General features: G+C 33.8%; 1 protein-coding gene and 1 long non-coding RNA gene across 2 annotated transcripts in view; one reads left to right on the top strand and one right to left on the bottom strand.

Annotated features, from left to right (window-relative positions):
• The window catches only part of LOC105839577 (general odorant-binding protein 72), a 77,104-nt gene that overhangs the window by 16,597 nt on the left and 45,357 nt on the right, over window positions 1-15,150 (bottom strand). The window contains exon 5 of the mRNA XM_012685993.3: window positions 8,559-8,693. Within this exon, the coding sequence (XP_012541447.1) occupies window positions 8,608-8,693 (86 nt within the window). The 3' untranslated portion in view covers window positions 8,559-8,607. The remainder of the gene's footprint in view (window positions 1-8,558; window positions 8,694-15,150) is intronic.
• On the top strand, window positions 3,814-7,501 carry LOC105839579. Its single transcript, XR_001139309.3, has 3 exons — window positions 3,814-6,475; window positions 6,577-6,809; window positions 6,904-7,501. It is a non-coding gene; the product is annotated as an uncharacterized LOC105839579 (long non-coding RNA).

The raw sequence follows: 15,150 nt of genomic DNA on the forward strand, positions 1-15,150 counted from the left end.
GCAGTGCAAAGATAACGAAGCGCATTTTCTCGAGTTGAATTGCAGTTTTGACAGCCCATGAATGTTTCGTCGTACTCTGCAACAAGAGGTACTCGTACAGATCCCAAGAGCGAAAACACATACTTAGACATTGCCCACTCTCCAAAGCTCGCAGCAAAGATAATTTGTTGACCTCATTTAACGTAACATGTGGTATTCGCCACTGTGCTTTGAATAATTCAATTTCCGGTTGAGCCATAGAATTTCCAACGATAGAATTGTTATCGTTACGCGCTTGTATCAAAATCAATTTGTGACGAGCAATAACAATCACACGTTTGTAATCCTCGCAAAAGCTCAATAATAATACACTAAGCGATATGCAAAAGTTGAAGTATCCTTCCGATAGATTATACAAAAATTGTCATCCTGTATTTTGAATAATTACTGCTTTGTCATATGATAACGATACATAGTTCTTGAGGGTGCTGGTTATTTCACGTTTCTGTTGCGATCAATTTCCACATTGTTAAATTCGTATCAAATTTCATCAAACATGAATGCCACGCAATTATTTCTGAGATTTGTCTCATCCTTATTCTTGTCCTTATTGTTTTTCTTCTTCATCACCAACCTTCTTTCGATGTAGAAAAAATTTTCACATGGCAACGTGTATAAATCTTGCTGTTGTATGGGTATTCTTATTTCATCACTGTACCCAAACGTGGTGTTGGCGGATTGTACGTGTGAGTCAATCTTGACGATGCTATCGTCAAAGATAGGGTCACCTCCAATGTTCAAGATGTTAGATATTTTAAATATTTCGTACGACGAATCCCAATGATTTTAAAAATTCAACGTTTGATGCGGTAAGTTTTTTTTTTTATCAAACAATCAAATATTTTTAATTTATGTAAAATTTATGTCACATCGTCGAATATTCTTGATTGGTGTAAAAATCGTGTCTTGCACCTGCTCACTCAACACGAGCATCTCACGTTATCATCTTCGTACGTGTAATCTAATGGTAATCGTCTCTCTGTGAAAATCGAGTAATCGACTGTCCTGATTCACAATGCGAATCGTCATATCAGTAATGCTCCGTGCAACAATTGGAAGATAATGATCTGTGCAGGCGTTTCCGATATCCTGGTGGTACCCTCGGTAAAAACTCGTGTATCGTGTGTACACACTTGTCGTTGCTGTATGCACCTGCAGTCACGTTACATTCTATGCAAATATTGTTTACGTTTATGATATTTATATGTGCATCCGATTCATGCCACAATCGTGATTCAAGAATGGGGCTCAATAAAAATCGCAACAGCGATCCAATATTGTTAGATTTAATGAAATTTATCCGATAAACACACATAATCTCGCTCTTCATTGTATTATTGTTGGCACGAATCACCAGCGGATGCTCACTCTCTTCTTCATCTTCCTTGCGAAACGTCCTCTTTTCCACAACATCAGATGATATTGGAAAATTGTTCGTTTCAAATATCTATCTATATAATGCAATTCATATGATCCTTTGGGAATCGTAATTTTCTTGTCGTCTTTGCCGTAGTAAAATTTGTTATTCGACGAATTTACATTAGGTATGGTATAATATGTTTCAAAATCTATAAGGCCAAGCTCTTAATCGTTATCGCTCAAATCTACAACTGGAAAATAGTTTACCGCGATTATATGGAAATAGAATACCGCATTATTCATTTATTTATACAAGTTTTTTTCGAAATCATTTTTGGCGAGGGTCCGGAATTGGGTGTTTAACTCTATGTATTTACAGAGCCATGGAGATTGTGCGAATTTAAACACGCGGTGGATATGTATTTTAACATAGCGTCCCACATGTATCCAGGGAAAGTGTAATAATGCGTGGGATTGAGATCATAACTTTCGATACATTTATCGCGGAAATTTTCAAAAATGTCGGCTAACAACAACATATCCGTTTTCAAATATAGATCGCTGTATTCACCTAATGTTTGAACGGAGAACCACTTCCAGACATTCTCAGCTTGCGCGTAATCGCTCTCGGATACTATGTTAGAGATCAGGGAATTGTAAAATGATTCGCTCAGTGGTAAACACGTGTCCTTTAGCTTGTCCACACAATTCGCATACTCATACGGAAATACACTTTTTCATGTCAGTAAATCGAAGATAAGTGTAGAAATTCGGAACGTACAATTTTTAATCGTTAGATAAGTGTAAAAATTCGGAACGTACAATTTTTAAATTTTTTTTTGCCTAGAAATGATGCCAATTTTTTAAGACTAATATTTAAAAATTTATACAAATCAATAAACCGTAGTTTTATATAATTGCGTGGGTCTAATTTATCAGTTATGTCTATGACATGTTTTATGAAAAAAATGTACTTTTCTTTTGTGATGGGGAATATGTCGGTCTTCCCTTTAAACGTCGTGACTATTTCCTTAATAATAAAATGCGAATTGTACCCAGATAAATTATGAAAAATAACCGGCATATATGCATTTTGGTAATTTAGATTACAGGGAGAATGCGCGGAACCGCGATAACGACCGGTCAAGTGGCAATGATTCGCGCACCCGCGTATCATCCGACGCGAACGACTTATCGTAGATATGACACCGCGTTGCGCTATGGTATGCATCCAATTGTTCCTTCGATAACGTTTCCATGGGAACATTAGTGGATAAACGAGTTTTAACATTATACACTAATTCTTCGAGTTGTTTTGTGAACCATGCGACGCAATGTTTATCGCGACGAAATCGATGGATAACGCGTCGTCGTATAAGGATCGCACGTAGTATCCGATGCTAAATACTTCATGTTGCTGATACGTGTACTGTTGCGAAGCGGGATCACTCCGCGGAAACTGATACGCTCTTTGCAACAAACCGAAAAGAACCGGGAATGGAGTAGGGCGAGGTACAAAGAACGTACTGATCCTTTCTTTAATTAAAGGGACCGTTTACATTAGAGGGTAAAAAAAATCGATTTTTTTTCTTGCTTAAATCGATTGTATTTCATCCGCAGAACATGCTCCTGAAATCCCAAGTATAGATTCAAATTGTATCAGGCCGAAATGAGCACGTGCAGTGCGCACGTCCCGAGCGCTCCGAACGGGACAGCAAGTAAAAATCCCTAACGGTCTTTGAAAAGGTACATTGCCTACTCGGAAAGAATTACTTGAGAGGTGTTTAGGTGGGTATACACAAAATGCCAATGAAAGTTTTAATGCGATGATTTGGCAACTGGTCTCAAAACACTTCCATTGCGGCCGCAAAATCATTGAAATTGCTGCCTACATAGCTGCTGGAATTTTCAATGAAGGCTATTTGTCGGTTCTAAGAATCATGTCATGCATGGAAATAATTATTGGACCAGTATGCAGAGATGTTGCGGATAGAATAAACGAAAATCGCACGATTAGCCAAAATCGTCGTAGCAGATCTGTTGCGCAGAAAACGCGTACTTACTACAAACAATGGCTGTTGGAGAAGAATGAATTGTATGAGGACACTGAAGACATTTATATGGAGCAGGGATAGTAGATTAATCGAAAAGTACGGATGAACAATCATTAGCAAGCTTTTACCAACCTTTTTCTTTGATTGGAAACTTTAAACGCGTTTTTCTCGAAACCACTTTTTTCGAAACTGCGTACACGGTTTTAAAAAAACTAATCGACGGATCCACTTCTATTTTTTTTTAATTAAAGGTTATTAAATTATCTTCTGTGTGAACCTAAAATATAAATTAAAAGTCGTGTAAAAAAAAGTTATTTTAAAAAAGTCAAAAATTTTTCACAAAAAATCAATTTTTTTTTCAAAATGCCATTTTTATAAATTTTTTGTAATAAATGTATGGCTTTTTTAAGTTCACTTAGAAGCTATACTCATAAACTTTACAAAAAACTTTGGTTTTTTCCTTTCAGTCAATTCTATTGGATGTTATCGTGTACGCAGTGTGGAAGGAATTTTTTAAGGCAGTTGTGCATTTTTGCTTACAACTTATAATTAAATAAATAAAATTTTATAATAAAAATTGTTTTGAGTACCTAAAGACATGCATAATAAGTGAAAAAAATCGCAAAAAGATCCATTGCTTAGTTTCATTAGAAAAAAAATCATAAATAAATGCTTAATTTTGGCCTCCTAATATAGACGGCCCCCTTAAACACGCGGCTTTATTAATTATTTTCGGAGCCGAGCGGTGGTCACATTGACTGGATATCGAATAATCGCGACGAATATACGGTTACACCGATAGCGATTCTCGTGCAATGTACGAAATGGATGATCGTCACGTTTGGACGTTCGCACGAAGAGTGGTGTCAGGAGAACACCAGGTTTCGGAATGCCGGAAAACGAAATTCGCAAATTTTCGCCGATGTTCGAAGCTCGGCGTGAACGACGCATGATGGGCGCGTAGCTTGCTGTGCGAAGCGCGGATCTCGTCAATTCGAGGCAAATTCTTATGATTGTTACAATACTCATTCCGCAACATGTACTACGCTTGCTCTGCATCATGTTGTGTCTTACGCAGCACTCGAGGTTTGCGTAGACGACGAAGAGCACTCATTCCTTTGTTTATATTCCAGAAATTCAACTATTTGTCGTCTTCAGTGGCAATATGATAGCGCAGCCGTTCATTTTCTGATAGTCCACAGCGTGTGATTGCAGCCTCTTTCGTACAAAGAAAAATAGTGCAAGCACCTATAAAAATAAAGAAAAAAGTTTTAATTACTTTTTTGCTGGAACATTGGCTTGAAGAATATTCTTTTCTATGTAGTATACATACCGATCGCAAATGGTTTTTTTTTTTCCCCATTATGTTTGCTCAGTTGTGAGCTGATGAGGCAGGGCAGATTTTTTATCCAGGCAAAGTGACTCACGCTGTCTTCGCGCGAATTTTGCACGTATAATAAGTTAACGTGCTTCTTTTTTTGTCGTTGTTGACACATTGTTGAGTCTCCCAAATTTCTCAATACCCTTTAGTGTAACGGGAAACTCGATGTTATCGAACTTTAGAATCGTCGTATAATGAGTGTATGACTCTGTTTCTGAATTTTTTTCAGCAGGGTGCAGAGCGGCGACCACTGACCACGCGAAGCATGCATTGTCTTTCAAATTAACGTTAACAACTGCACGCTTCATCATTATTTCTTGCGGTAATGTCACGTAACATCTCACATGTAGAGTATTGTACTTATTTATATTTATAGTCAAATTTAAGATTCGCGAAAACGCCCACCCGCTATCGCGTTCCTGAAACTCTTCGAGCGACGTCAATGTGGGCTCGAAAATGCGTTGCTCGTACTACTTGTCTAAATCTGACATTTGGAATAGTTTACTGTTTTTCGTGTTTATACTTTTGTTGGCACGTTTTTTGTCTGTTACAAACACACCGTTAAATGCAGTGTTTACTTTCGCACCGTTGTGTTTTTCTAGAGCGTCCCACACTCGCTCGAACACTGTACCCTCTGCGTCTTCTGAAAACGTTCACGGTTTGATGTAATTTACATTATTTATCACACCGGTTAGAATGGGATTTTCAAATGCTGTATCTATCTTTCGCCACACGAGTCTGTCCGCGTTATTACTAGTGCTTGCGTAATTACCACCTACATGCACAAAACGTCTCTCTACTCGACCTTTTTCACCCTCGAGTCGGGCGATCCTCGCCACCAATGATTGTCTTTGTTCGACGGCAAATCAAGGACGCTTGACGCTATATTCCTCGAGCTGTTGTATAAATTCGTCACATCGCTGCAACCATGTAAAGCATTCGCCCAAAGTAGTAACCCTGTCGGCTTGGTCCAACAGCTTGCGTTTCTCCTGCTTGAAATTATTCTCCATTTTTTTATGTCTTCACTTTTTTTTTTAAAACAAAACCACACAATCTTTAATTGAACACTTGCATGTAATTCGGTAGCACCAAATGCAACATTTATATATTGTCTTTAATTTCAAAGTGCATTAGTCTTTTTTTCACGCACAATAAAAATGCGCACTTCCTTCTCTTGCTCAGATATCTTCATCTATGTTGTATAATTTTATACTAAGAAAGTGTTTACGCACATTGGACACATGTTGTCTGGAATTATTACCCGGGTTGACGACAGTTTCAAGTGCGTTAATTCACATTCACTCGAATTATTTTTTCATGTTGCGCTCGGATCATAAACTTTGCATCAAATGTGATACCATGCGCTTCCTGATCAGTTATATATAATCTCTTCATTTCTTTGTTTTAATTAAAGCATTGTCATATTAACATTTACTATCTATTGTTGCAGCAGTTGTACATCTACGCTCTGCAAGATTTGCCTTCTTCTAATGCGCGATTTTTGAATGATCTCATCAGAAGGTGTCAAATGATTTATGTATGTGTCTAAAACGTATTTTTGTCACAGCAGCGGCGCTTGACTTTTGCAAGATTCTTCGAATGTACGTGCGATTTTTGATCTCATCAGAAGGTATCAAATGATGTACGTGTCTAAAACGTATTTTGTCACAGCTGCACATCGGCGCTTGACTTTTGCAAGATTTACATTCTTTGAATATATGATTTTTTTAATGATCTTATCAGAAAATATGTATCAAATGGAGACTATGGGATTTGTTCCCAATACTATTAGTGGGGTATGTCGAGGGGTATGCAATATAAAGAGAGTTCCGATTTTGTTATTGCATCACCCGTTTGCTAAAAGACGGACAGCAAAGGTTTCTGAAACATTACAGCTCAGTCAATCGGTGAAAGACGAACTTCTCAAAGATAAGCTATTACGTTCCGATCCAGCAAAATAAAGCGTTTAATAAACCGTAAGTAATTTTACTTTTTAAATTTTTGTTTTCTATATTTCCTTCTACATTTATCCGCATTTTATTTCTAATTCCCCCTGTATTCTTTTTACAGAATATTATCGTAACCGCGTTATAATCCACGCATCTTGGGAAGGAGATATGCCTTGACTGCTAAAGCATATAAATATTTGGATATAGGAATCGGCGTGGGGCTTGAGCCTTTTGTGGAAATGGTTCTTGGTGACAACAAAGGCAATGAAACACTGCTGTCATATCACACATGGATAATAATGATTGAAAAACGTATGGATGTCAAGCGACTCCTGCAGTCAGCCACCACTACATCGCTATGGATTAATAACGTTCTTATAGAACTTGTCAAAATACGTAACGAGAGTGCCGTAAAATTCAATGCCTTAAATAACAAAATTATATACACGAAACCATCGACTGTACAATTTTTACTAAACTTGAAGATGTTATCAATAATGCATATTTTAAGTTGTCGCAAGATATGTATGTAGTAAAAGAACGATATAATCAATTTGTAAATTGTTTGTAGCGAAATAATATTCATAGCGAGTGCGATGCAGTCAAATTATTAAATGAAATATGTTTAAAAACTTCGTTCGTAGATTACGAACTGATGGCTTATGCATCAGATAATATTGTATACAATGCGTTACGAAATGAAAAAAATTTGTAAATAATTGTTCTAACATATTTTCTCTCTTTCCTATTCCTTTGCGGTACAATGGCGTGTGTAAAACTGAGTAAGAGGTACATAGATAAGGTGCGATGGGTGAGAACACAACATTAATGGGAGATGTGTATGAAAGAGTGAACGCAACGGATGAAAGAGAAAGTGCCGGAATGATAAGACTGTATGGGCGTACGATTGGTGATATCGCGTACGGACGAAAGAGACAGATACACAATAGAGAAAGAGCATGAGCACCGCGGCAATGGCGGCGGCGGGCGCGGATCCCGAAAATTCTGTGTCAGTAATTTCCTGCGCCGCGAGACCCACTGATCCGTGTGACGTCGTGCTCCCCGCGCGCCTACAAGTTTGCCCCGCACCCCCGCTTCTTCCTCGGAGCTTCCGAGTTAAATCGCTCTTAGTATCGATTACTTTGAAAATATATTAATTTTGTGCAACTTAATTTTATAACATGATAAAGTTATTCTTTTAATAACCTTAAGGGGATGCTAAAGTGTCCGTCAAACTTAATCGGGGCTGATAATGTAGAGTCATTCGTGCATATCATTAACAAAATATGTATATCGTATTTTTTTTATAGATTTGGAAATCTTTTTCCAGAATTAAAGAACACGTATTAATATTATCTTATGAACCAGATTTTATACCGAAAATAAACAAAATGTTTCTCAGACTGCTCTTTTTTTAACTGATATCTGAATTTTCAGTTTATAAAACTAATATTTTTTTCTACACTTTTAATCTTAGTTTGAATTGCACAATATTGTTTGTATATGTTATCCCTAATGGAATGCGGTTTTATTTTGTACATAGATTTTATATACTATGCAAATATTGTCATCAACAGCTCTACGTATAAAAAACAATTTTTTTTCGTTTTTGATATCAAATCGACGGTATTCCTACAGATTTTGGTGCGTACTTTAATTCTGTAAAAGAGTTTTGTGATTCTATAAAGCCAATTAAAAGATGAGTTTAATTTAAAAATGTCGGTAAAACAGACGACTTTAAGATCCCCTTAAATGTAACATCTTCCTTCAGCTCACCTTATAGCTTCTTGTTGAACGCAATCACATTTTCTGCGTTTGGTTTTAATTAAGGAAATAAGAAGTGATTTGGATCCGTTTGATAGCTGCACTTCACAAATTGATAAGTAGTATCACAATCATCAACACCAGATGCTGTAAAAACAAAAAAATTATTTACACATAATATATTCCTTTTTTATATTGCAATCTAACTTTGTATTAACCCATTTCGGCCCAAATATCCATTATTTCTTCTCCACGTTCAATGCTCAAGCTTTTTACATATACGTCGTAAAAAAAAAACTCGACATAGAGTTTTCGATAGTCTGAAACTCCTCTTTCAAATGCCGGCGTCAGAATTGACCTACAAAGTGAGTAAAAAGAGTTATGGCCTGTTATTCCAAAAAAGAACAATATTTTTCGACATTTTTTTCTGAAAATTCCATATTTGGGATGCGAAAATGTTTTGCAGAATTATTGCAATAAGCATAAATTGTGGAATAGATGCAAATTTGCGATGGTATTTTCTTCGACCCGTCAGCAACTTCGTCGTGATTCTACTTACTCTATCTTAATTTTCTCAATTGTTGGGCGCCAAGCGCGACACTTCGCGCCGCAAAAAATTCACAAATTTATTAATCGCAACGGCTAATTGCCCAATAGCCCGCTCGAAATGGTAGAGGGGCGGAGTTCTTAATTTAAGAGGTTTTCTTGGAGAGTGAAAGATATCTGCTCTTTAAAATCCCATTACAAATTCAAAAATTCAACATCGCAGATTTAATATTACGGATCAAAGATGGAAAATAATCAAAAGATGGAAAAACTGTATATAACCGAAATATTTTCGATTTTCTTGTTTTTCTCATAAAATTTTCTCAAAATACTTTAAATACTTAAAAATACATAAGCTTGTTATTTTATGTGAGTCGAAATTATAATAATACATAATCAATACAAATAGTGACGGTTTCTTTCAAAAAATGTGAAATAAAAGTCATATATCATCAAATAATGTAGAAAAGCCATAAGCAAGTGCTGGTATTTCATCATGCTCATATCTACGCATACACCTATGTACATTATATTTATATACAGGGTGAATTTTAATGGATGTCCCGGTCTTTTACCATCAGAGATTTACCGACGATAACTTATCGACTGCATCTCTAAAGATTCGGACGACCCATCCCAGTGAATACATTTTATAGCGGCAATATAACATGGTTACAAGTAATTTAACATTGTTATTCTTGTGATATGTAGGTGCTATATGACATGGAAATAACCTGTTACGTAATATTTGTTATACGCAAGTGATATAGCTGTTATACATCGTTTTGGCGTTACAGTTATTCAACCAAAATTGTATAATCGTAACATAACACGTTCGTATCAATATTATTACGGGACGATGCGTCGCAGTTGACAGAAATCAGACAACATTATATCATCCTGAATGATAGATCTATTTGATAATAAAAAAAATTATTATAAAGATAATGTTTTCAAAAATAACGGTTTGTCTACAATTACTGCGCACAAAAAATGCACAAAATCGAAATTCATCATGTGCTGAACAAAAACAGAATAATAAATGTATACTATTCAATTTTTTCTTAGAATTACGATCTATATAGTTAATCATTTAATTAATCATTTGAACGCTTCAAAGATTAGTGCTAAATAGATCGCAATTTCCATCAAATTAATTATTAAGGTTATGGAAAAAGATAAATTTAACAATGAAATTAATAAGTAAATAAATTAATGCTATTTATTTTTAATATGTTTTGCAAAAGTTAATTGCTTTTATAAAAAATAATATAGTTGCGTCAGTTTATAACATTTAAGTATATGTAGACAATAACAAGTACCCATATCGATGAGTCAACTTGGCGTAGCAGGTAGAGTACAAGGTTCTTCATCCTAAGGTCCCGGGTTCAAACCTAGCAGCGGCAAGTAAGAATAAAATAAAAAATTACATAATTTAAATTTAATTAATTAATAAAAATTTATTTTAAATGTAGTATGTGCTGTTGATAAAAATAATTTAAAAAAAATGAAATTTTTATTTTATTTTATTTTTCTTTGTAACTGTTGTGTAACGGTTAGATAACATGTAATTATAACATGTTATATTGCTGAGTCGGAAATTGTAACTTACATGTAAGTTACGTGTAATTTCAGAGTAACGTAACCTGTTATATTCGGTTACATTGCTGTTACACTGTTGCTATATTACTGTGTTCACTGGGATAGGTGACAGTGAGTGGGTATTATTAGTTTTCCTTAATATAAAATATTTAAATACTTTTTAACTTGTCGTCGACCCAAGGAGTTGTCACCGAGATGCAGTCTTTAGAGATACAGTCGGTAAGTTTTACCATCGATAAATCTTTGATGGTAAAAGGCCGGGACATCCATTAAAATTCACCCTGTATATACATAAATATATATGACTTTCTTCTTTTTTTAAAGAATATTTTTGCAATTTTTGTTTCAAGAAATTTTATGGCTTATAAATTTTGTAATCTATTAAAATCACATAGAAATTGTTTAAAAAAATAAAAAATACAAAAAAATTAAAATTTAAAAAAATACAAAAAAATTTTTTAAGTACAAAAAATTAAAAAAAAAAGATTGTTTAATTCACATTTACTTCTTCAGATGAAAGTCGGGCAACGGCAATACATTTTGACGGTTAAAGAATGTGAAAAAAGAAAAAATCATATATATGTATGTATATACATATATATGTACATATATATGAAGTACATAGGTGTATGCGTAGATGAGCATGATGAAATATCAGCAATGAAAATTTGTTTATGACTTTTCTACATTATTTGACGTTAAATCATGTTTTTTCGCACTTTTTGAAAGAAACCGCCATTATTTGTATTGATTATTTATTGTTATAATCTCGATTCACATAAAATAACAAGTTTATGTATTTTTAAAATATTTTAAGAAGATTTTGCGAGAAAAAAGCAAGAAAATAAAAAATATTTCGGTTATATGGTTTTTTTATCTTTTGACCGCCATGTTAAATTTTGGAAAAATTGCAATAGGATTTAAAAGAGCAGATATCCATTTTACGATCCCTATTGCAATGGTCTTGCATAACATTTTTACATCTAAAATATAGAATTTTCGGAAAAAAGTGTCGAAAAGTATTCCTGTTTTTTGGAAAAATGGACCATAATTTTTTTTACCCGCTTTGTAGGTCAATTCTGATTCGGTCTGATGCCGCCATTCGAAAGAGAAGATTTCAGACTATCAAAAACTCTATGTCGAGTATCTTTTCTACGACTATGTAAAAAGTTTGAGCGTTGAACGCAGAGAAAAAATAATGGACATTTGGGCCGAAATGGGTTAACCTATGGCTTCTGTTAACCCATTATAACCCATTGTTAACTCAGCAGTGATATCATCTAAGTAACATATAAAATCTTATAGTGTCGTAAAAAAAGCATTTTCTGAATAAAAGAGTTGAAAAAATTATTTGTTTATAACAAAATTGGGGAATTATTCAGTTTAGAAAAAGCAGCTCCGATGATTTTAACCTTGACATATGTTATCAAGATCACCCTTCTGACAAGGGAACGGACAGAACTGTCCCTCACCGATTTTAGTGAGCTTTGGATATGTTGTAGAACATAAAAAAATATTAGACCCATATTTTTTTTAGCGGCGTATCTCAACGTTTAGGGGTTGAAACCACCCCTTGAAAATAATGCGTTTTTGGCGAATATCTTTGAAAATATAAGGTTTATGAAAAAATGATTTATGCAAAAGTTTTATGGTATTTTATATTCTTTATAATAGTATATTTAAATTTTCCAAAAATGTCAAACTTTTAATTTATCCCACCCTCACGGCTTTTTTTAAATTTTGAAAATTTTGTAAGGACAAAAATTAAAGAGCATGAAAAGCCAAATCCATCCAAATGTAATAATATATGGGTTCCATCGTTCTCAATTATTGGCAAAACGAGATGATAATCTCGTGCTATAGGCGCCGTGTTAGAAGTTGCGTTATTTCTTTAGTCGCGTCACATTCAATAACTGTTTCTCCTGCGTATATTTTTATATTAGAACATAAAAATCTTAATTACATAATACTCAACGTATTACACGATATAAAGTATAAATGCATATATATAACAAAAGTAGCATATATATACGTATGTGCGTACGTACATTTTCATTGTTACAAATGCGAATATAGATTAATATAAAGCAAAATATTATTTTAATATTTAAAACTGCAAATACAATATAACAAAATATATAATATTAAGAGAAAAGTATAAAATATAAACTGCAATAACTATTTGCATAATTATATTATTTACACTATATGCACATAGCACACTCTGATAATAAAGATAATATAATTATATAATTTAATTTAATTTTTAACATAAATTAAGGAATTAAAAATAATTTGCATTTAATAATAATAATCAACTTAAAAACAAAAAAAAGGTTTGTTCCAAAAAATTTTTGGAATAAAACATATTTAAATTGAAATAAAATATTTTATTTGGCGGAACTTATACAGAATACCGACATTGGTCACAAGGCTAAGAAAAAACCGCCAAAAAATCTTATCAGTATTAATCAAATACGATATTTATAAATTATTCTATTTAATACTAGAAAATATACATGCATATTTAATATATAAAAAGTGTTAACGTTTTTATAAATTTACAAAAAAATTATGTGGGGACTATATATGTATGGGGACTAAAAATCTCCTTTTTATTAAAAAGATCTTCCTTTTAATGAAAATATACGTACGCACTAACGTATATACACACATATATATACAGGGTGAGTTTTAATGGCTGTCCCAACTTTTTACCATAAGACATGGAATTACCGACTGCAATCTTAGTATACACATGTACGACATATGCATGTGCAAATGCCGTACATGTGTGTACTAAGATGCAATCGGTAATTCCATCTCTAATGGTAAAAAGTTGGGACAGCCATAAAAACTCACCTTGTATATATATATATGTATTATATTTGCCACTTTTTTTTTGTAATATTAAGAAACAGTCAAATATGAAAACAAACTTTTTTTATGTTTCTAAAGGATATCAGAAAAATTGCATTTGCAATTTTATAAAAACATGAAGCAAATACATTTCTAAAATATTTAAGATGAAAAGTTATAATTAAAATGTTAATGAAATATTTCTATACTATCCGATCCTTACAATATTTCACCAATGTTACATCCCGTGTGGGATGCTACTTTTGTTATATATATGCATTTATGCTTTATACCGTGTAATACGTTGAGTATTATGTAATTAAGATTAATCCGTTTTTGTGTTCTAATATAAAAATATACGCGAGGGAGGCAGTGATTGAATGTGACGCGACTAAAGAAATAACGCAACTTCTAGCGCGGCGCCTATATCACAAGATTATCATCTCGTTTTGTCAATAATTGAGAATAATGGAATTAATATATTATTATATTTGGAAGGATTTGACTTTTAATGCTCTTTAATTTCTGTTCTTACAAAATTTTCAAAATTTTGAAAAAAGGGGTGGGAGTGGGGTAAATTAAAAAGTTTGAAATTTTTAGAAAATCTAAATATACTATTGGAAAGAGTATAAAATACCATAAAACTTGTATAAATCATTTTTTCATAAACTTTATATTTTCAAAGATATTCGCCAAAAACGAAAAAACGCGTTATTTTCGAAAGGTGATTTCAACCCCTAAACGTCGAGATACGCCGCTAAAAAAAATATGGGTCTAATATTTTTTCATGTTCTACAACATATCTAAAGCTCATTAAAATCGGTGAGGGACAGTTCTGTCCGTTCCCTTGTGAGTGACCTTCCAAAGATTTTAGCCGTCGCTCGTGATTTGTTAAGAAGTTATTAACAAAAAAGTTTTATAAATACGACACATAATTATTCAGTATAGAGGTATATCAGACGAGTTTGCAACTTTCCACGTGTAGCGAGGTCCACACTCCCCCCTGCTTACAAGAATACGAAGAATAAGGATCCGTCTAAATCAAGTTTCAGGAAGACATGGTTACGGCTTTCTCATTCGGAGAACAAGATAAAATCAAGAGAAATGCAGAAAAATAACTAGTTATAAACAAGTGGATATAATTTGCTCACGTTCAAAATGGCTACGCGTAAATTTGCCCACGTTCAAAATGGCCACGCGTAAATTTGACCACGTTTGAAATGGCCACGTTCGAAATGACCACGGGAAATATTGCACCTAGTTCAATTTGCCCACGTTCAGAACAGCCATTTTCGAAATGGCCACGTATGTTTTACTTAAGCATACGCAGCGATCATATCCTCATGTTTTTTAGTCAAAAGCGCATGCTCTGTCTAGCACAAACCATACAAAAAAATACGTAAATATTAATTAAGAAACCCAGCGAGAAACGATAATGAATTCGATACCAATTCAACATCAAATCGACATCGAAATGATTTCGATGTCGATTCGATGTACTATTTCTCACTGGGTCCAGCGAGAAACAATAATAAATTCGACATCAATTTGACGTCGAATCGACATAGAAATAATGATTTCGATTCGATGTACTATT

Source organism: Monomorium pharaonis, chromosome 4 (genome assembly GCF_013373865.1).
Source record: "Monomorium pharaonis isolate MP-MQ-018 chromosome 4, ASM1337386v2, whole genome shotgun sequence".
Lineage (NCBI taxonomy): Eukaryota > Metazoa > Arthropoda > Insecta > Hymenoptera > Formicidae > Monomorium > Monomorium pharaonis.